The sequence below is a fragment of the Rhinolophus sinicus genome, chromosome 3, assembly GCF_057876585.1.
Source record: "Rhinolophus sinicus isolate RSI-liver-muscle chromosome 3, RSI-T2T, whole genome shotgun sequence".
Classification (NCBI taxonomy): domain Eukaryota; kingdom Metazoa; phylum Chordata; class Mammalia; order Chiroptera; family Rhinolophidae; genus Rhinolophus; species Rhinolophus sinicus.
Genome location: NC_142503.1, coordinates 165,431,405 through 165,455,484, shown reverse-complemented (window position 1 = coordinate 165,455,484; position 24,080 = coordinate 165,431,405). Strand labels below are relative to the sequence as shown.

Sequence of the window (24,080 nt, the reverse complement as noted above, 5' to 3'; positions counted from 1 at the left end):
CTAATAAAGCAGACAATAAAATCCAAGATGTAAAGGAGGTAAATGTAGACTGTGGAAGACAGGGGAAGAGTTTATTTGGCTGGAGTGCAGGTAGCATGCATGAAGAAGAGTGGTATGTAAAGCGAATTGGGGTTTAATTGTGGAGGTCCTAAATGCTAGGGTTAGGAATTTGATTTATTTCCTGTAAATGTAGGTGCTTTGATAATAACATTCGAGATCATGTAATTTTACTGTGGTGACAATGGCTGTTTGACTTCCAGGTTAGAATTTGAATAGCCCAAAACACATTTTCACACACAAAAACATTTATGTCTCTTAGATTTTTAAACTAAGTTACAAAATCTGTTTCAACAGACTTATTGGAAAAGATCTCTCGTTCAGTTAACTGGCTCAATATATATTAAAGAACATGAGATGCACAAGTAAGGACCACTCCTTTACCTTTAAAGTACTGAAATGCTACTTGTTTCGGCCATATTAGCTATTAAATAAATGTTTGTGGAACCTGTCTACCAATTACAGTGTCACATATGTGAGAAAATGTGTACATTTAGCAAACATTTTATTGAGTACCTTATCATTCCAGGTACTGGAGTTAAAAGATGTTTTGAATTAAAAATCTAGTTGGAGGAGTGAAAGGAAAAGTGCTCTGTTTCTTCTCTCAACACTCCCACTAGTCTCAATACTTCACCTCTGACACCAGTTTGTGTGGGGTTTTTTCCCACAACAATTCAGTTTTTCAGCAGACACTGACTGGGTGTCCTACCATTCAGTTTAATTTTGACACTCTCTACCTGGAGTTAGCATTAGATCCCACAAATTAGGGGCTCAGTCCCACAAGATGTGCCCACTTCAGGTAACAATTTCAGTCTAGGTTGTCTGTCACCTGTACTTCTGACTGACTAGCTGTAAGTTGGAGGTTCTCAGGACTCCCCTCTTCAGATTCCTAATTCGCTGTAACGGCTCGCAAAACTCAGGAAAACAGTTTACTAACTAGTTTACTACAAAAAGATACAACTTAGGAACAATGGAAGAGACGCATAGGGCAAGGTATGGGGGGAAGGAATAGTGAGGCACCCTCCCAGCATCTTGCTGTGTTCAGCAACCTGGAAGCTCTCTCTCTGAACCCGTACTTTAGGGACTTTTATGGAGGCTTCATCATGTAGGAATAATTGATTATTAACTCAATCTCTAGCCCTTCTGTCCTCCATGGAGTATAGTTGGTGGGGCTGAAAGTTCCAGGCTTCTAGTCATGCTTGATCTTTCTGATGACCAGCCTCCATCCAGGAGCCCATCAAGAGTTACTTCAGTAGAACAAAAGATGCTCCTATCATCCAAGAAATTCCAAGGGGTTTAGGAGCTCTGTGTCAGAAACGGGGTCAACGACCAAATATTAGAACAAAAGCTGCTTCTAGCACCTTTATCTTTAGGAAATTACAAAGGTTTTAGGAGTTGTAGCCAGAAGCTGAGTACAAAGACCACGATATCATGATATCACAGGGAGACATTTGTTAACAGATAACACAGTGCAGTGGAAGTACAGAATCTCTTCCTGGTATAATTAGGAAAGGTTTCATATAGTAATGACATATAAATTGGGTGTTGATAGATAAGTAGAAAGTGTTCAGGAGAAGGGCATTCCAAGGCAGGGATAGAAGATGACTCTGATTTGTAAGGTGAAGTGTATTCAGGAAATATTGAGAAGAGGTGGTCTCTATATATGCATGTTTTAGGTGTGAGAGTTGTGGCTCCAAACAAGGTATTGAGACCACAGGGGCAGTTTGGGGGAAACTTTGAGAAGGCTTTATAGGCCATCTTTAAGGGAGCTGACATGCCTTTTTTTTGTGGGGGGGAGTGGAGAGGCATTTATGGGTGGGTGTAGCACATTGTATTGAATCTATTTTTGGGAAAGATGCTGTAAGAAAATATAAAAGTTTAGTTGGATTTTCTCAAAGAAAGAATGTTAAATTAGGGATTTATGATCCTGTCCAATGGCTTGATGCCTTAATTTTTAATAGAAATGACCACAAACCCCATGTTTTTCTTATAATTGGTAGCATTTGTAAAGAGTGTGAAATGAATGGTTTAACAGAGCAACACCCTAGTAACCAATTATGTCACGTTGAATTTAGTATCAAGCATCTTAGTCTATGATTCATTCTTCTTACATCTTTGTTTTTGTTTTGGCAGTTTTTGCTTTTAGTTACTGTAGTAAAATAGAAGGTGAAGATATACCTTTGTCAAGTTTGTAAAATTCTAAAAGATTTTCGGGGAGGGGGTGGATTACTTACTCGTATCTTCGAGAGTCCTCTTGGGAAGACTTGGTCATTTCGAAGTCTTAGAATTTGTTAATTTGGTGATCTTTTTCTTATTATAAATACCTTTGTAGCAAGGTTGAGTATTAGAAAGCAAGTTACTGAGATTTATTTGGTTTTATAATCAGAAAGGTTTTTTGTTTGTTTTTGTTTTTGCTTTTTTGGAACTCCTATTACATTGGGATGAGTAGTAGATTTATCTTAAACTCTGTGGTAATTTGATTGCCTCTGAAGATAAAACCTGCATTTTTCTTCCAGGACACAGTTTCCTCCTAATTTTCCTTCCTCTTCACTGGTCCCTCCTGCTTTGTTTCTTTTGTTGGATCCTTTTCTCCCCCTATCTCCAAATGTTGGCATGCCCTCCTCCCTCCCAGATGACCTCATCCAGTTCGGAAGTTTTAAATGATACTTTAAAATTATATGTAGTTCCAGTTTCTTCCTGTTAATACAAACTTATTTTTCTGACTGTGTGTTCTGTGTTTTCACTTGTATATCTTATAGGCATCTCCTATATATCAAATGCAGAACAAAACTCTTGTTTCCCCACTCCCTCTTCCATCTTTCCCCAGTCTCAGTAAATGGCACCGCCCACCATTCACACATTTGTTCAGCCTGCAAACCTCTGTGAGTAATCATGATTCCTTTTTAAAATTTCTTCCCACATTAATCCATCAGCAATTTGTGTGAGTACATCCTTTAAAATATCACGACCATTTCTCAGCACCCCTCCACTGCCCCCTCACAGACTTATGTCTGAGCCATTATCATCTCTTGACGGGACCACTGCAGTGTTGCAGGGTGAGTTCTCTGAGAAGCAGACTCTGAAGCAGAGTTTAGTTTGCAGATTATTTGTTAGGAAGTACCCTTGGCATGAACATCTGTGAAGCAGCAGGGCAAGGCAGCAGGATTGCGCCTGTGGGAAAAGAGCTACAGTGCTGGCCTAATGACAGTGTCAGTGGCCCCTAAGGGGAGTTCTGGGACTAAAATGACCTGTCAGAGTTGTCCTGCTTTGGACCAAAGTAGTCAGGCCTTTATATCCCCATCTTAGTCAGTCATTCCCCATGTTGGGAAAGGTATAACATTGAGGGAAGTGGCTCTTTGCAGCTTAGGGGATTCCTGAAAATACTGTGAGGTGAAGGCTGTCCGAGGACAGCACTGCTCGGAGCCAGGGCAAGTCCCTTCTTGAAGGGTGATCTGGATGACATATCACTGTATCTGCCGCAGACCAATTCAGTGCCACTAGACGCCACTTCTTTGTTTGTATTTGGGGAGCATCTCCTGCAGCATTCCATTTGGCGTTCTTATTTTGGAGGAAAATTAGAAGAAGATTCGTGGAATGAACAGCATGACTTGGGTTGCAACTCATATGCACTATTTCCTCCTCTATTTTCCATTTGAACAGCCCTCACCTTCAGCTAGTACCTCTGCCATTCTTGGTGGTTTAACTGGTTGCCGTAGCAGGGTTGCTACACTTGTCCATGTACTTTTTGAATTGGTCAAGGAAGTATTAAGAGATTCTCATGAGGAGAGCTAGGTGTCAAGCATGTTATTCCCTGTACCCATTGTTTAGTAACAGTCCTGCCTCCTCCTGATGATCAGACTCAATTGCCCCTGAATATAAGCAGCCCAGGCAGCACCTATAGTTATAATTTAACGGGACTTTTATGTTCCCAGGCAAAAATGTTCCCTCTTTGGAGAGCAAGACCTCTAACCCTGTACACCCCAGAATTGCAGGAATAGCAAGCACAAATTGGGGATTATTATAAGCAGGACCATTTCTGATTTTATTCCTTGTTCCCAGACTCATGTGTTTTTCCTTTTGGGGACACAGCATCACATAAAGGTTTTTAGTTCATAACGTATACTCCATCTTGGAGGATAGTGCTCCATCTCTATAGAGGATTGTCTCTAAACTGGTGCTTCAGCTATGCCTTCAGCAGTCTGTTCCAGGGCTCTGTCAGACTGGTAGCTTCTGCGCGGTGTGGTTTGTAATATGACCAGTGGATCCCATGGTCACTTCCTTTGCCATAAATGGGTCCTTTGGTCTAATGTGATATGTGGGATCTCATGCCAGGGGAACAAACACTCCCTCTGAGGAGGGCAAACCCAACTCACATTGTTTCTAATTCACGTCAGAATGAATTACTTTTGCAGAATGAAAAGGGCCCAATGTAGTCAAGCCACCAGATAGTTGAGTAGTGTACTTGAAGGATGGGGCTGTTTTAGGGCTCAGAGTTGGTCTCTGTCACTGTTAGGCTAAATATTTGGCTTTGACAGTAGCTGGATCAGCCTTGGTAAGTAGGCCCTCATGTTGATGGAGCCATGTAGTTTCTGTACTGTTTGCTCTGTTCTGTGTGCTAATGCTGGCCGGAGGCTGGCTGATGTCAACGGACAGAGTCAGTTTGTCTACTTGGTTGTTTAATTCTTCCATGGTGGATGTCCTCTGGTAGGTTTTAACATGTAATACAAAGATCTTCACACTTCATGCCCACTCTCATGTTCCATCCCCATGACTCTACCCCAGACGTCCCTGTCTTCAGTCTTCTAATCGTTTTCCTGTGATTGCCAGGCCCTTTGCCTTTTTCTGTGAGTTCACATACTGTATTATAACCTCAGGTCAGTTCTCTGTCCACCCAAGGGAATGACTAGCTATATTTCCTGAAGCTTTGTCTATTGGGAGGATGTTTTTCTTGCCACTGAATTTCAAGGCCATCACCTCTAAGTGAAGTTGCAATTATAGCTGCTGTCTGTTTTCAGTTGGCACCCACGTGCCTAGCCAACTCTCCATGAACCAAGCTCAGGCGTTTTCCTTCTCCATCCGCTGGTTGGAAAAGATCCCGCCTAAGGCCATACGTGTGAATTGAGGGAGGGATGCTAGTGCAATAGTGGTGGAAGACATGGGAGTTTGAGCTATCTGCTTCTGCAGTTTGCTTTTTCATCCTGTTCATGTTTTGATTTTGGGTTTACCACTTCCACCTTATGATGGATAGTTTTTGGGTCACTTGTCATTAAGTGAATCTATTAGACCCCTGCTCATGCTGTATAGTTCCGGAGACATGGTCACATTGTGTCCTGTGGTCAGGTGTGCCATCTCGACTAGGGTCCAGTAGCACACCAGCTGTTTCTCAAAAGATACATAATTCTCTGCTGCCGATGGCATGATCTTATTTCACAATCCAGGGATCTGTGCTGTGATTATCCCACTGGGGCTTACCATAATGCCCGTGACATTGTTTCTCAACGCTGATACCTTAAATACTTTAGTAAATACTGATTACTTTAATACAATAGGGTCTGCTAGGTTGTATGGCTCAGACAGCAGAGTTGGCGTCACGGCCCTCACTTTTGCAGAGCCTTTTTGTGCTTTTGTGTTACCTGATAATATGTGTTAGAGCGTGTGTGGAATATGCTGCCTCCAGAACCTGAAAAGGCCTACCAGGTGTTGTGTGTCCTTCCTTGTGGTGGGAGATCAAAGAATTTATCCTTTACTTTTGATGAGATGTCTGGTATGCCCCTGACTACCTTAAAATTTTTATTGATCCAATGTGCCCTTGAATCTTTGTATAGTGTATGTCCCACTCTCTGGAGTACGTGTATCTTTACTCCTCCAGTGTGCTAGCCGCTGCTTGCTTATTCAGCCCAATTAGCATGATATCAATGTATGATGGATGAATAAGATGTTCTGCAGAATGTCCGTGTGGCACAGATCGTGTTATAGTAGAGGGTAGGGGAGATCACAAAACTGTGAATGTATACTGTTGTCAGTTCTATGTTCTGATTCTCTTTGTTGATAGGAATGGAAAAGTATGTAACCGCCAAATCATTGGCCATATACCATGATATATTACGTTGGTCGATTTTGAGTTAGTTACCCTCCAGGATTTGTCTGATTTCTGCAAAACCCAGACTGATGAATTAAACGAGAAAATGATGGGTAACATCGCCCCTGCATCCTGATCAATGATGGGTAACATCGCCCCTGATCAAACTTACAGCCCTTGGGATAGTTGTCTGTTTTTAAAGTTTTACTGATACACGGCCTTGCCCATTTGTTTATCTGTGGTTACATTTGTATTATGGCAGAGTTGAATGGTTGTAACAGAGACTATATGGCCCACAAGCCTAAAATACTGTCTGCCTCTTTAAGAAAATATTTGCTGATCCTTGTTTTAGAGCTTAAAAAGTAGCACTAATTTTTGCCATTACACTTGACTTACTACACTGAGTAGAGAGGGGCAATTTCAGAGACTTCTATTTGGACTTCCCACTGTAGTAGCCCTTATTGTATAGACCAAGTGCCCAATATGATGATAATGATGATGATAAAAAGTACAAGGTTATATATCATACGTTGGTCTTAATTGTCACCTCTCTCTATATTCATTCCACATGCAGTTTCTTTGATCTTATCCGTGCTTCTCAGTCCTCTAATGGGTTAAGCTCTGTCTTCTCTTTCCCTAATGGTCTAGAAAACTATACATTCCATTTTTGTCTGGCTGATTTTTCTTCATTCTTCTGGTCTCATCTTAATTCTGGTTCTCAGAAAATTTGACTGTTGCAACACCCACTTCTTGCTATTTCTTCCATCCCTTACTGTCTTCCCATCATCTCTGTTTCTGTTATATACTTTTAGAGATACAGGACTTTTCTTTTCCTCACATTTATCACAATTGTAATTAGTTATTTTTGTAATTACTTACTTAATGTTGGCATCCTTACTTAGAAGATTATTTCTATGAGGCCTTGAATTCACTATTATTTCTTTGAGGTCTATTGAATTCACTTCTGTAGTCTATACTGTCTATCACAGTGCCCAGCACGTAGGAGATGCTCAGTAAACATTTTCTGAATTAATGAATATCCCGGTTCCATCCACCAACTACCTACTGAGTTAACAAGCCACTCAGCAATTTTAATACTGAAGTTTGTGCATGCATTTTTAATTTTACTTATCAAATACTATTGTATTCTTTATATAATTTTTCCTATTAGACTGTGAGTTTCTCAGGGGTACAGTTTGTGTTTTATACATCTTTTTATTCCAAAGCCTAACAGAGTGCTTGGCACTGGCAATTTTATTATTCAATGAATGTTTATCAATGAAAATGTTTTTAAAGTACAATTAACAAATGGGAAATTTTATAGATATAAGAATTTAAACTGGAATCACCAGCAAATGCTGCTGATTAAGTTACATGTTAAGTGGGAGGCAATATATGGTATTTATTTGCATGAAAGAGGGTAGTATGGGAAATATGTAAATTATCATGTATTATAAAAAATACATTATCAGCTGATGGTTAACATTTGAATGTTTATTTTCTTTTTTGGCCCTTCTACTCTTATATTATTTTATAATTAATGCTTTTTTCCTGAGAAAATTTAGAAAATTTTGTATCCTGCCTTTTTCATTAGATTTTATATGTGTGAGCATTTTTCTCATTTCATTAAATTTTTTATAACATGATTTTAATAGGAATGTAGTTTTGCATCCTGTAAGTTTACTGTAATTTTTCAGTAATAATTTGTTGAATGTTTAAACAAAGTTTTCAATACTGTATGTAATAGTCAATGAACATTCTGCAAAAATTTTTGCTTTCATATCTGCTTTTCCTTTAAAATTTTAGAAGTAGCATTACTGGGTTAAAGAGTAAGAGAATCTGTAATACTTTTAATGTTACCTAAGTGTTATCTATTGCCCTCCAAAAATATTGTACCTGTTAACATATCTAACATAATGGGAGTGTGAATTTCATACCCTCTCTTGCATTACATATTATAGTTTTTAAAAACTTTGTCATTTTGTGAGATAAAAGTGATAATTTGACCTTATTTGATTACTAGTGAAGTTGCATACTTTTTCATTTTTCTTGACCATTTGTATTTATTTGTTATTCTATAAATTGTGTCCTTTGCTCACTTTTCCAGTTTTAACTGGTATTAGTAATTTAATTTCATTTTAAGTTCTCACATAGTAAAACCTGTTTCACTTTTGTTCTTAAGTTACTTTCTATGAAACTTTTTAAAGAACATTTATTTTGTTAACTAGGAGCCTTTTGTGGCAGATGAGTATATTGAACGTCTTGTATGGAGAACCCCAGGAGGAGGCTCGAGAGGGGGATCTGAAGCTTTTGATCCTAAAAGGTGAAGTAAAAAACTTGTTTTCATGGACCTGATCTAGTACAAATTTGTAATTGGAATAGATGTGATTTGGAATTCCTTTCAATGTTCATGTAAAGGGATTTTAGTTAACAATCGGTTATGAAAAGAAACAAGCATTAGAAGTTTGGGATTGATTCCCTCACCCCCTTTACATTCCTTTTATTTTAGAGAAGAGCTTTACTTGGTACGAGGGAACGGATTTTGTCACATTATAAGAATCTAATATTTTCTCTAATTAGTAATAGAAAGAGTTGGTGTTACCTTTAAATAAACCTTTAAATTACCTTTAAAATAAACACATGTTGACTATATTGTTTTAACTATAGTTGTAAATTGGGGGAACAGAAAGTCACTGTACCCTGGAATGCACAATATTATTTTTATGTTGTACATTTGCCTTTTGACTGTTTCTTTGAGATTGGTTTCTATTCTGGGGGTTATTGGAGATTTTAGGTGAGGTTTTCATTCATGCCAGAGATAATTCCTAACAAGATGCTGTAGAGTTTAACATGATCATCCTTAGTTCAAGAAATGCTTGTTAATACCTTATTTACAATTATAAGTGAACTGGCTAGTTTCTAAAATTAATCATATGGATTGATGCATATTCTCATTTTTATCTATTAGGTTATTAGAAGAATTTGTAAATCATATTCAAGAACTCCAGATCATGGATGAAAGGATTCAGAGAAAAGTAGAGAAACTAGAGCAACAGTGTCAGAAAGAAGCCAAGGAATTTGCCAGGAAGGTCCAAGAGCTCCAGAAAAGCAATCAGGTAAATAAATGTTTAGCTAAGTAATGAATAGTTTACATACGGTATAATATATTTTTCCTTCTGGTTTTAAGTTCTTAATAAAAGTCTAGTCAAATGGTAGTAACTTGTTGAGGTTTGTCTCTATTGTTCCCATGCCATGGGATAAAATGTTAATGAATTGTTATCAGACACTCTGGGCACTGGCTTGCAATTGAGTGTTGATTTGGGATTACAGTGCTCTCTTCTTAGGATGGGGTGGTATCTACTGCAGTATGGTCCTTGCTTCCCCTCTAACAATGCAAACTTGCAAGAATGATACCTTAGCCCACCTGTATCTTTAGGGGCTCATTATTAGCTGCAATATTTAGGGTAGTCGTTTGTATTCTCATTTAATCATAAAACAAAGTAATACGAGACCAGCTATTGCCTGGGTCAGGTTTTCCCTAGAGAAAACCTAGTCTGGGAAGTTTCATAAAAGTCATTGAGGTATGTGTCCCAGTGAGAGTTCTATTGTAACTGTGGGACAAGCGGATGCAGAATTCTTCCTTAGTCCATTTTGGAGTAGAACCAAATTACTAGACTGGCCCTGGAGCTAAGTAGACTTTAGCCCTTTCTTAGGCCCTAGACTTAATCTGGAACCTCCAAACCCTGTTCCCAGCCTGAGTCTGATCTGAAACTTGATTGCCCTTTATAACTGTAAATTTGAGGAACATTGTTTAGCTCTGCTGCCTCCTGGGGGCTGTTTGTTCTTTAGTGTTTAGGGATTAGCAAACTGATCTCTGCTCAGATTTCATTTATTTAGATTCCTTTAGTTAAGCATATATGGCTGTGAGAAAATGTTTAATAAAGTACTCAGTGATTTACGTAAGATAGAAAATGTGTTTTTAAGTAGTTAAGGTGATAGATTCCAAATACTTCTAATGCAATTTTCCCTTGATAGTAATAGTAATAGCATTAATAGTTAATCTAACAAAGTCTGGATCCAATCTGCTCTGCCAAATATTAGCTGTGTAATCTCAAACAACTCAGCCTTTCTGTGCCTCAGTTTTTTCATCTACAAATAAAATACGTTGTTGCAAGGATTAAATATGGAAATACATGTAATATGCTTAAAACAGTAAATTTTTGCAGTTTATCCCCCTCAATTTTAGATTAGAGCAAAAGTACCATACTAAATTATCAGCAATTGGTTATTGGCAACTCTAAGGCATTCATGGTACAGAATTTTCACCTACCATAGGACAATCAGTGACCCAGGGAAAAGGGGCTAAGAAGTAATGTACCTTTGCCTCAGTAAAAAAAATTGCTGCGGTCTTCTGTTTTCAAAGCTGGGCAAAAACCGTTTTACCTTATTTATAATGCGTTGCTCTTTAAATATTTAAAATAAATTTTTGTTAAATATTATTTTTAATCTATGTCTTCTGACATTTTGGGCTCATTTTAGTGTAGTAGCAAGTGAGTTGTTCAGATGACTGGTCCCTTTTATTTCATTGTTTTCAGAATCATTTAGGAGTAAATGTTGCTAGAAACTTTGTTAAACAGATGAGTAGTAAGTAGCCATATTGTTTTGTAGATTAGCAAATATATTCATGATAAAATATGATTTTAATAGTTAAAAATGTGAAGTCTGCAACTTTGTTAAAAAGTTTTCAGATTATGTGATGTAATGGGTATGAATTGTTTTTGTGTATCATCTCATACATACAACTTCTATGTTACCTTTAGGTAAGTTTGATAGTAGTGACGAGTTAGTTGGTGGTTTCGTTTTTGATAGACATCAACTTTATAAACTAGGTTCTGTCATTGTATTTTATGTTTATGCACATTTTTTCTAGGTTGCCTTCCAACATTTCCAAGAACTAGATGAGCACATCAGCTATGTAGCAACCAAGGTCTGTCACCTTGGCGACCAGTTGGAAGGGGTAAACACACCCAGACAACGGGCAGTGGAGGCTCAGAAATTGATGAAATACTTTAATGAGTTTTTAGATGGAGAATTGAAATCTGATGTTTTTACAAATTCTGAAAAGGTAAGCACTGTCAGAAGGATAAAAGCAAATTACAGCATTAACAACAATATCCTAATTATAAACTACAATTATTAGTTTCCATAGTCAAACTTCAAATTACTGAGTAGCTGACTTATTACAAATTTTTATTGTTCTGAAATGCAAAGTAGCGCACTTGCCTACGGATTGCTGATGAAGTGTTTATATTCAAATTTTTAATTGGGTTGCTTGGCATTTTTGTTGATGAAATTATATGTGGCTTAAAAATGCTGAGGTATCTGAATTAATGAGTGTTTCTTTTCTGTAATTGACTTTTAATAGTAACAGAATTTCTATTGTTTTTGAATAGTTACATTCCATTGGATGAGGGGGTGGTCTGACCTAAATCTTTGATAAGTTGAAGTAACATTTTTGTTGTTGTTTTTATTCACTTAGCTTAAAGTGGGATAGATGCAGCAGTATGACCCGAACTATTTTCATGAATTTTGTTTATCCTTTTTGGGTTCATAAACTCAGAGGAAACTTACACTTCTGCTTTTAGCAAGTTGAACTTTTTCAGAGTAAACGAACTGTAAATTTCATTGGGAAAGGATTGTGGCATTATAAAATCATAAGATTTCAGTGCTGGCAAAGCAAATGTTTATGTTTTATCAACTCGTTGATACTTCAAATGTATTCCTGTTGTTCACAAAGTTGTATTTGTTGTGGATTTTAAAAGAAAATTGGGGAGGGTCTGTGAACATACTACTATTTTCAAATATAAATTTGTTTTGTATATACGTAAGGGTTTTTAAAATTTTATTGCTTTTGTTTTTTTAATAGATAAAGGAAGCAGCAGACATCATTCAGAAATTGCATCTAATTGCCCAGGAGCTACCTTTTGATAGGCAAGTTTGTTTCTTAAGTGCTAATTTGGATATATGGTGTAATTTATAGAATAAAATTGTATTTTTCCCTATATGATTTTGCTCATTAATTCAACGAGAATTTATTGAGTACCTCCTTTGTACAAGGTGCAGTATACAATAGTTGATTGGAAAAATATGGTCTCTTAATACTTAAATTTAATAATACATCATGAAATAATTTCAATCCTTTTTCCTTCTAAAAAAATTGATGAAGGAGAATTTTGAAATTGGCTAAAGTGAGAGTCTGAATTTTCATTTTTTGGACTTTGATCACCAGGGTGGGTGGGACCATTCAGCTGCTTTTTCCTATCTCCAGATGAGAGTTCTTAAGTTTTGTGGGGTCTTAGGCACCTTTGAAAAACTGGTGAAAGCTATAAAGTTTCTTCAAAAAGTTTAGGTACACACTGATTTTTGTATACAATTTTATGGAGTTGTAGACTTTTTATCTTATCCACAAACTTGTCTCTAGGGACTTCAGGTTAACCCCTGCTTTATCCTAAAAGAAACATTGCTGAAAAGCAAATTTTTTCATGATTTCCTTTAGTCTGTGGAATGTCAGATACATTAATAAAATCTTGGTAGTAATAGTTCCCCCATGTGAATACCTGAAAGAAATAGGTCTTCCTTTATAATAGACAATATGTCTGTTACTCTTTTGGTAATACTTGATGATCCTCTGGTACAGGTAGAATGTAAATGTGCTACTATACTTAATGCTTGACCATTGTGTCCCAAAAATAGAGATTGAATTTCTTACCCCTAAAATATATCTTAGTTTACTCTGAGCTTTGTGTCATCATAAAGGATTAGCAGTAATGATCATCTTTCATTTAATTATTATTAATAATCTCATACTTGCCCAGCATTATCAGTAATGATTTTTAAAGTCACCCATAAAAACCTCTCTAATTTTATCTCATTTCATAGTTGGACTGTTTACTCAAGTGGGTAAAATGTGTGGCTCACAATAGGTGCATGATAATTGTTGGCTACTTCTCTTACCCCCTCTTCATCCTATTCTTCCTCTGCAAAACACACATGCATGTACTCATCTCCTTCCACTTCTCAATTACAGTTACATGCACTTCTTACAGTTTTGTTTTAGCCTGTCAAGCAAGCTTTGGATTTGAATATATATCCTAATCAGATTTAATTTTTTCACAAAGACCAATATGGCCTTACATGCGTCGGTGATCTACCATGCCTTTGATATAGTCACGCCCCGCATAATGTCGTTTTGGTCATCCAGGCACCACATATACGATGGTGGTCCCATAAGATTATAATGGAGCCAAAAAATCCCTGTCACCTAGTGATCTTGTAGCTATTGTGACAATGTAACACAATGCATTACTCACGTGTTTGTGGTGATGCTGGTGTAAACAAACCTACTGTGCTGCTGGTCCTATAAAAGTATAGCACATACAGTTATGTACAGCACATAATACTTGGTAATGATAATAAACGACTATGTTACTGCTTTATGTATTTACTATACTATACTTTTAATCATTATTTTAGAGCGTATTCTTTTTATTTATAAAAAACTTGCTGTAAAACAGTGTGCTGTTACCCCAGTAGCAGCCTCATGTATCATCTTGTTTTTACCCAGTCTTTTGATTGCATCATTTTCTCTTGTATTGTTTTGTAATATGTTGTACAGGCTTATAGACTAGGAGCAATAGGCTATACCATATAGCCTAGCTGTGTAATACGCCATCCCATTTAGATTTGTGTAAGTATACTCTATGATGTTTACATAACGGCAAAATCGCTTAACAATGCATTTTTCAGACCCTATTCCTGTCATTAAGTGGCACATGACTGTGTATCAATTTTGTGTAACTCTAAATTTTTATTACTTGATTCATCTATCTTTGGCATATCTTTTTCCAGCCACTTTCCTCTCTCTTCAAACTCATTACATGGGATCTCAACATTAATTTTCTATAATGTGCATTCCCTTTAGTATTTTCAACTTGAAAAAATTCTAGTGTATAATATGTGTGATGTTTTCATTTCTGAATTTGCAAAGATTGAATGATTAATCTGCTAGGCACATTGCTGTGTCCTTCTTATGGCTTCTATTCTAGTTTTAAAATAACTAATTTTATATACTTTTTATCATTGTTTTTGTTTTTAATAATAATGGAACGTTATATGAAAAAATCCCAGCAGAGAGGAGATAGGCAAATATCAAGTGAATTTAAAATGCCAGTGACTATGAGTCGGGACAATAACTCAGTGTTGGGGCTGGCTGAACTGTTAATGCCTCATACAATTCCTCCTGCTTTAACAAGGGAATTGGTTTCTCAATGTGAATTTTCTAAAGAACCAGCTCCCCCATCTGAATTGCCCAAATTCAGTTTTGTCACCTGGCATGCTTCCTGTCAGTACTCTTTCTGTCTGGCTTTGTCTTTTTGTCTTTTTTTATGATGACCTTTAGTACAGAGGGTTCCCATAGATCCCCAAACCCAGGTTCCCTTTTTATTAATATTTTATATTACTATGGTATGTTTGTCACAACTAATGAGCTTCATTGGTTTTTATCTTTCAGATTTTCAGAAGTAAAATCCAAAATTGCAAGTAAGTGGGGTTCTAGTTATTTAACTATATTGAACAGGTAATAAAATTACTTGTGTAAAAGAAAAAAAAATAGTAAAAGTAGAGATAGTGGAAACAGTAACATCCTTCTACCCTGTCCCTGAGTTTGATTCCTCTTCCTTGAAGCAACCATTACCAGTTCTTGGGTTTTCTTCCAGAGTATTTTATAGATATTTAAGCACAAGACATAAATCATGTATATATGTATAGAATTTAGTTCTGCTATCCCCATTTATTTAAAAATAATTGGTAGCATTTTATACCAGTAGCTTTATGCCTTCTGTTTTTAATTTAACAGTGTATCTTGGGGATTGTTTTGTATCCATACATATATATACTAAAGCAGTTTCTTTTTTTAAAAAATGCTAAGCTCATATGAGCATTTTAATACCTATTTAATTCCTTATTAGTTTGATTCTTGTTAATCTTTGGATTCTGTTTTAGGCAGATCATTCTAGGTTTCTGGAAAAGCCATTATATTTTCAGGCTCCCATGGTAGCCTGAGTCACTGTTTTGGAGGCTATTTTGCATGGGAGGTTCAAAGAACCACCTATTTCCCCAAAAGTGTTAGAATAAGGATGACATAGATAGTTGGACTTCCTGGCAATGTTTTTGATCACTGTAGGTTAGTCCAAAGTTCATTTGTTCATTCCAAACCATAATAGCCTCAAAAAGGTAGTAAATCAAATATCACATATTATCTTAAGGTGAAATTTGGTGTTAAATGCACCATTATTCATTGTAAAGGCATCTCAACTCTAGTAAAGATTTCTGTATTTTTCCTCATTCTTTCCATAGTTTCAAGTTGAAGATTTTTCCTTTCTCTTGCTATTAGAAATGACATCCAGGAGGTTTTCCCAGTCAGTTGCTTTTTATAGTAATAGTTGTAAATGACACTAAGATTATGGGAGCTCTGCTGTTTTGCTAGTTGGGAAGATTTTTGTCTTGAAAATACATATTTATATACCATAGTATATTATAGAGGTCTAGATTCACTGCCTGTAATATCACATTGTTTTTGTAATTCTTCCAAAAGAAGGCTAGATCCACAGTCATTATATTTGTAAATAATTCATATATTAGTAAATAACTTGGATACCTTGTCTGTCTCATTGTAGCTAATGACTTTCTTCTTATTTTTAGGTAAATACCATGATTTAGAATGCCAGCTAATTCAGGAGTTTACCAGTGCTCAAAGAAGAGGTGAGATCTCCAGAATGAGAGAAGTAGCAGCAGTTTTACTTCATTTTAAGGTAAACGGTAAAAACTAAACTGATGATTAGTCTTCAAGACTGAGGAGATTATGTGAATTCTATATATTATAGTCTCTGATTTCCTCTATTACAATGATAATTTTCATTGTTTTGAATAATTTGAATGTACATTTCATCTCTCTATAAGTGATACTAAATTTTAGGTATTTAATACTATTTAAATAAGGATTTTTTGTTCTGTAGCATTAATATTGTATCAAATATCAATATGTATATTTGATACCAATATATTTAGAGCTATATATGAATTTTCATGTAGTTTGACATAGAAAATCATATTGTTTGCCTTCTTGGTTTGTAATGGTTTTTTTCTTCAGTCAAACGTTATGAAATAGGTCAAAAACAAGAAGACGTGACTTAAGGTCAAGTCTTCCTACTTCTGGTGAAATGTAGGAAGCAGGGAGTAGATGGAATGTGACGAGTAAAAGACTTAAATCCAGAGGATCTCAAGTGGTAATACAAAGGAATATTGTGTTACGGAATTATCTTCCTGGAACTTGAATTAGGGAGAGAATCCCTGTATGGAGTGTACTTCTGCAAACAAAGTGCTTAAGGAAATAGTGCTTCCTTCAATCTGTTTCTTTAGATTTGTATCAGATTAGGGAAATATAGGCCATTTATTGAACTTTTCATTGAAGTAACATATCTGAGTGTTAAGAATGGCTCTTGAGACAAAAGTATATCTTGCTTACTTTACTTGTTTTTATGTATGATTTGTTAATAAAAATTAATAGTAAGCTTCATGTGACAAATTATTTTATTTAAACATTCTGTTAAAATGAATTCAATTTTTAAAGTAAAATTCCAGAATGTCAGTTAAATGCAGCCCTGTCTATATTCTTGCAAGGGAAGGCAAATTCTTTGAATCCAAGAGGACAGGAGGAAATATATATACACAAAACATTTTATCAAGACCTGAACATGCATGCCCACGTGTGCGCATGTTTTGGAGTTAAAGGAGATGGCTAGGTGATGATAGGATAACCTGACTATAAAGAACTCAGTTATACCTCAGTTTTCTTCTTTCAGTCTAGAATCCTACAAGGATATGAACCAGCTAATCAATATCGTAGATAGCACCTGGGAGAAGATATCTATATTAGGTTATTGGTTTTCTACAATTAATTATGTTTAAGTTCAACAACTATTGGCCATCCATTGGGACATAGACATAACTTTATTACATACAATACCTCTTTTATTGAGATTATTACTTTAACAGAACAGTGATGATGTATTTCTTTCTTCTTTATAGGGTTATTCCCATTGTGTTGATGTTTATATAAAGCAGTGCCAGGAGGTAACATAACAGTAGACTTTATTTTATGCCAAATTGTGTTTTAAAAAATATGTATTTACTATGTAAAATGCCTCTGCTGTTTAGGGTGCTTACTTGAGAAATGACATATTTGAAGATGCAGCAATACTCTGTCAACGGGTGAACAAACAAGTTGGCGATATCTTCAGTAATCCAGAAACAGTACTGGCTAAACTTATTCAAAATGTGTTTGAAATAAAACTACAGGTAATTTTAAATAATGACTAAGTAGTTTTTAAAAGCAATATGTGATTTATTTTATCTCTACATTGTGAAAGTTTTTAAAAAATTAGTTTACTTATGTAATGCCCTTAGGAATAGTAATCTTATTCGGTGAAGGGGAAAGGGATGACAATGTCACGCTTTCTGAAAAATATTTTGTTGTTCACCATGAAAATATGCTAATCACTAAGTGTCATCAGAACATATGTTCAAATTTTGTGTACCAATAGTAGTAGTAGTAATAGTAGTAACAGGTTGAGTACGGTGGCCTCAGGTTTTTATTTTTATTGGGTCCTCACCTTAACCAATAGATGGCATTTGTGAAATTGAATGAGAATTACAAGTGCAGTCTGCAGGGTTTTTTATAATAGGGTACTACATAAAAAGAAAAAACGCCCAAGAATTTAATTTACAATCTTTACTCCCATAGTACTATACTTTAAGGCAACATTTTCTAACCTATGTTTGCCGCTAGATTAAGGAACATTAAATAAGTGTTTGTTTTTAAAACACAATTCAGGACTTTTAATAGCCTTTCAAGGTATTAATATATTCGTGATTTTCTAGAGTGAGGTTGTAATGTGCAGCATTCCCCAATTTTGCAGTAATGCCTGTTGATGTCTCAAGGAACATTAGTGTTACCCAGACCACAATTTGGTAAATGCTACTTTAAGGAATTAACTATATTGGTATAGCCTCAGGTTTTGTTTCTTTGGGTTTTTCTTGTTGTTATTGTTAAAATGTACTTCATGAGTCGGGATGGGCTGTTTTCTCAAAAAAAAAAAATTTGAAATTCTTTTTTTTAAATTAAATTTATTGGGGTGACAATTGTTAATAAAATTACATAGATTTCAGGTTTACAATTCTGTATTACATCATTTATAAATCCCATTGTGTGTTCACCACCCAGAGTCAGTTCTCCTTCCATCGCCATATATTTGATCCCCCTTACCCTCATCTCCCACCCCCCACCCTGAAATTCTTAATACTTATTTGCAAGACTGATATAGACATACAAATAAATATAGCAGTAAAAATTAAAAACCTATTTTCTTTTTGTTTTATATTGTTTTATTTTCTGTGCATTGCCTTTTCCATTGGATTATAAGTTAGAACAGTTTAGAATGTGGAGTAATTTTAGAGGGAAAAAATCTTGACTGTGTAATTTAATATTTACTTAATTGATATTAATGTTGACTTTTTTTTTTAGAGTTTTGTGAAAGACCAGTTAGAAGAATGTAGGAGGTCTGATGCAGAGCAGTATCTCAAAAATCTCTATGATTTATATACAAGGTATGTTTTTAATTATTAGAAAAATAACATCTCAGATGTTATTTTTTTTCTAAATGAAAAATGAGGAAGTATTCAGGTATTTTTGAATAACAGTTTGTCGGACAGCAAATATGCCTTTTAGCGTTAAATGCTTAGTTGCATAGATTAGTATTGTACAAAAGCAGCATTCTTAGTACATTAATTTAAGGAATTGGATATATGCTTTATATTAATGTACTTTAATGAAACATAAACCTTTGTTTACTTTGTGTAAACTAAGACTTGAGAATTTTGTTTCTGATTTTAATTATAAGCTAATTCACTGTTCTTTTTTTTTTCTTGAAGAATTACTATGATTACATTTATCTACAGTTAAAACTTTATAAATTGACAAAGGAAGTTACAAATTCTTAAAAGAAATGACAATTTCAGCTTGAAGTCTGATGTGAGAATCTGTCTTGGTCTTTTGTAAAGGGCATTGTTAACACTTAGAAATATTATTTGAAAAGCTTCATATGGAATTTTTACCCAACCCTATTGCTATTATTCTTCAGTGTCATTATTTTGGGAAGATGGTTTTCAAAAGTAACCATAATTCAGAAGTTTATATCAACAACAACATTTTTGTGAGCCTGTCTTCAACAATGGGAAACAGAAACTTAGAGGAAAGTCCTCATGGACAAAGAGAAAAAAGAATGAACAGGAAATAGACCTCTCAGTATTCTGGCTTGAGTACCATGTCATGAATGGCATTAGGGCATACTTGAAGCCATTCGACCGCTTGTTGCCATTTATAGACTGGTTGATTGCTTCAGTTTCCTCTTCTAGGTCATTCCTAGGAGTTTATGAAAGTTTTCAAAACCATAATGTTGTTTGAAATGGTCATTCTACTTTACATATAACCCTTATAGCTGCTTTCTGCTTTCTTAGTACCATCTCAGGGTTTAAAAAATAGTGGTTTAACATAGGCTGTTAAAGTCATATTGTAAAAATATATATATTTCTTAGTATTGTTACTATACCTAAAATATATATTAATCTTTTTTTCCCCCTTTTCCATGAAAAGAACCACAAATCTTTCCAGCAAGTTGATGGAGTTTAACTTAGGTACTGATAAACAGACTTTCTTGTCTAAGCTTATCAAATCCATTTTCATTTCCTATTTGGAGAACTATATTGAGGTGGAGACTGGATATTTGAAAAGCAGAAGTGCTATGATCCTACAGCGCTATTATGATTCAAAAAACCATCAAAAGAGATCCATTGGCACAGGAGGGTGAGTGCTTTTGTTAAACATCATAGTTAAAACTAAAGACATGAAGAACTTTATTATATGTTTGGACAAATGTCAAATATTGACAATTGTTGGAATTTTCTGAAGAACTCTTTTAACTCAGTTTGTTTATACTATTGATCAAATCCTGTCTCACGAACCACATGTTCAAATAGCCTAATATAACATGATTAAGCTGTAAAGTAGACTATCAGTATTATAAAGAATTTGATAGTTTCTTTTATATTTTCAGACTCAGTAAATTATTCCAGGTTATTAACTCGGAAGCATATCATTTTTTTGTTGATTGTTGAAGGTGTGGAAAAAACAGCAAATAGTTCACAATTTAGGTACTCTGAGTTTTTTAATGACTTGTGCATAAAATTATTTAATATTAATACCTTAAAACTTGTGATTATTCACATACTAGAAGAAAGTGATTTGCTGTAAGATTTGGTGGCACCTCAGTAATCCAGATCTCAACTGTCTAGAATCCAGTTGATTTTAGGGTGAAGCAGAATGACTTCTGTGGAGCCATATTATTGGGGTCCAGAGTCCACATACTTACATACCGAAATCAGTTTCTTATTTTCCAGTTTGTCATATATTAAATAATGATCAGGGAGAAGTTAGGAATAAAAAGTGACAGCTGAAAGGCAGTAGCAAATAAAGGAAGGGAAAAACTAAAGACCAATCATAACAATTTAAAAAAAAATTAGTTTGCAGTAGTCTGGAGTTGTATATTCTAGGAACAAAAAAAACAAAATCTTCCAATGATACCACCAGACAATAAATGTTCAAAGTGAGCCTTAGTCATTTAGAAAAGCTAAATTATGTTTAATATATCTTGTTTAACAATAATGAAGAAATGTGCAGTATGTTTAAATGTATTTTTAAAATATTAAAATTTTAAAGTTTATTTTAAGCAGGACCATTAGTTACCTGGAATATTAACTTAACTGGAATAGCCCACTTCCAGTGAAACCAAACAAGGAGTTTTTAGCTGTTGAGTCAGAATTGTAGAGCTGAAAGAGACTTGAGAGATCATAACCCCAAATCTAATTGTTCAGATGAAAGTCTTCTGCTTAGAGATTTAAGACTTGCTTCACTTTATAGAAGTAATTATTAGAATTAGAACTTTTAGGTTCTCCTGGCTATTGGTCAATTTTTCTTTGTTGATGTATACTAAGTTTGAGACTACTTGAAATTTATGTAAAGTGTTCTTTTTTTCATTTGTTGATATAATGCACTAGTATTCAAGATTTGAAAGAGAGAATTAGACAACGTACCAACTTACCATTGGGGCCAAGTATTGATACTCATGGAGAAACCTTCCTGTCCCAAGAAGTGGTAGTTAATCTTTTACAAGAAACCAAACAAGCCTTTGAAAGATGTCATAGGGTAAGAGTAATTGTAAATTCATTTTATTTATATATAATTATGTATTTTAAGTTTTGCCTTGTTTATACTAAGATATAAATCTGCTCTCTGGTTAGGAACGACTATTTTTTGCATTAAAAATATAGAGGATTTTTGTTTTAGAGAACAGAATTATTTAAAAATTATTTAGAAGTACATTTGTAAAAATGTTACAATATGGCACATCTGGGTGGGTGATGGGTATATTTGGTACAGTAATATCTTTACTTTCTGAATGCTGGAAATATGTTAAAATATTTTTAAAGCCTCAGATCATCTAACACGAAGCTGTCAACATATTTATTGTTTGAATCATAGCATCTAACTCTAAATCATGACCTTGTGTCTGGAAATTCACAAGATTGAAATTCAGTTCAATTTAGTGTAGACTTTCTTGTCCAAGCTAATCAAATCCATCTTTATTTCCTATTTGGAGAACTATATTGAGGTGGAGACTGGATATTTGAATCTGATCTAACAAATATTATTATGTGTTTACTTTGTACCAGCTGCCATATTAGATTAGACACTGAGGATATAAATATTAGACAAATACACTACCTTTGAATAGTGTGGCGAAAGATGGTAGACATATAAAGAATTAGTACAAGGTAGCTATGCACGGTTGGGACCAAAGAGAAAGCAACTAGCTCTGCCTGGGTAAGAAATGGAGGAAGAGTATTTATCAGGGAAGACTTAAAAGAGAAGGGGACATTTGAGTCCTGTGTCTTGAAAGCAAAATAGGAAATCTTTAAGAAGATGATTCTGGCAGGCTGTTTTAGGTAGAGAGGATAGTACATGTACAAAGATATATACACAGATCAATCACGCAGCATGAAATGCTTGAAATAAAAATGTACGTGGGAAGAGTAATAAGAGAGGAGGTTTAACAGGTAGACAAAAACTCTCTATATGCCATGCTTAGAAATTTGCACTTGACCTTGTAGATGTTGACGGCAACTTTAAAGGATATTAAAAATGGCAGTGTAATGAACAAGCAGACTGGTATTTTTTTCCTTTCTTTTTTAAGAAATAACTTTGAGATATCATTGCCATTCAGTAAACTGCAAATATTTAAACTACACAAGTTAGTACCTGTGATAAATTATGTATACATTTGTGAATCTATAACTACACACAAATTATGAATAATGAACATATCCATCATCCCCAAAACTTTCCTTTTGCCCTGTTAATAATCCTCCTTTCCTTTCCCTCCTCTTCGATCTTCAGTCAGCCACTGATCTGCTTCATATCATTATAGATCAGTTTTTAAAAAGAAGGGGACATTTTAATTTTTTTTAAAGAGGAAAGGCAGCAATATTTTTATTGGTGTTTTATATATTTATCTTGCTACAAAAACATTACCTATTTACTAGAGAAAAGTTTCAAAGTACAAAATGGTATAAAGGAAACTAAAAACCCTCTTGTAATTCCAGTACCAGTTACTCTTACCATTTGACATATCTTCCAATTCATACATTAAAAATAGGGTTAAGATTACAAAATAAGTATGAATTTATAATTTTGGATCCCATTTTTTCACTTAACATTGTTTTTCTCTATTAACTAAGAAAAAAATGCTGCAGAATTTAGTTTTGAATAGGTGTATCATGTTCCATCATTTGGGTATTTTCCCCTATTTCAATAGCAGTTTTCAACATTGGAAATAGCATTGTGATAATTTTTGTGGCAAATCAGTTTAAATTTCAGATTATTCTCTCTACGTAAATTTCTAGAAGGGGAAAAAGACACTGATCCTTTAAGGTCATACCTTCCTTGATCGTTTTTTTTTTTAATAGTTAGACATTTATCACTTATATCCCTCACACAGTGATAAACCCCCTTCTCCTATCTACTACCCCCTCTGACATCACACAGAGCCATTACATTTCCACTGTCTCTACTCCCAATGCTGTACTCCACTTCTTGTAACTATATATATATATATATATATATATATATATATATATATATATATATATATATATATATATATATATAAAATTATAGTTGACGTTCATTATTGTTCAGCTTTAGCTTCAGGTGTACAGTGCAGTGATCAGGCATCTACATCATCCCTGAGGTGGTCTCAAGAAGGGGACATTTGAAGACTGTCTTGAAAGCTAAATAGGATGTCTCCAAGAAGTTGATTAATTTTCTAGACTTTTTGTTATAAATGGGCTTATAATATGGTATGTGCTTGTGTTTCTGGCTTCTTTCACTTAGCATAATTATTTTAAGATTCATCCATTTGTGTGTATGTTACTTTTTGTTGCTGAGTTGTATTTCACTGCATGAATATACCAGAATTTGTTTAACCATTTACCTATTGATGGACTTCCAGATTGGTCCTAGTGTTTGACTATTATGAATGAAGTTGCTATGAACGTTCGTCTGTCTTTATGCAGACAGTGCTTTTATTTCTCTTGGGTATATACTTAGTAGCAATATGATAGTAGTGACTTGGTATTTTTTTTAAGAAACTGTTTTCCAAAGTTGTTTCATTTGACGTTACTACCAGCAGTGTGTTAGTGTTCCATTTGCTCC

General features: G+C 34.8%; 1 protein-coding gene across 1 annotated transcript in view; it reads left to right on the top strand.

Moving 5' to 3' along the window:
* EXOC5 (exocyst complex component 5) overlaps positions 1-24,080 on the top strand; it is a 40,480-nt gene that overhangs the window by 3,619 nt on the left and 12,781 nt on the right. The window contains exons 2-12 of the mRNA XM_019725787.3: positions 8,365-8,459; positions 9,105-9,252; positions 11,067-11,261; positions 12,063-12,127; positions 14,706-14,734; positions 15,896-16,005; positions 17,282-17,326; positions 17,411-17,551; positions 18,777-18,859; positions 19,905-20,114; positions 21,365-21,512. Of these exons, the coding sequence (XP_019581346.2) occupies positions 8,365-8,459; positions 9,105-9,252; positions 11,067-11,261; positions 12,063-12,127; positions 14,706-14,734; positions 15,896-16,005; positions 17,282-17,326; positions 17,411-17,551; positions 18,777-18,859; positions 19,905-20,114; positions 21,365-21,512 (1,269 nt within the window). The remainder of the gene's footprint in view (positions 1-8,364; positions 8,460-9,104; positions 9,253-11,066; positions 11,262-12,062; positions 12,128-14,705; positions 14,735-15,895; positions 16,006-17,281; positions 17,327-17,410; positions 17,552-18,776; positions 18,860-19,904; positions 20,115-21,364; positions 21,513-24,080) is intronic.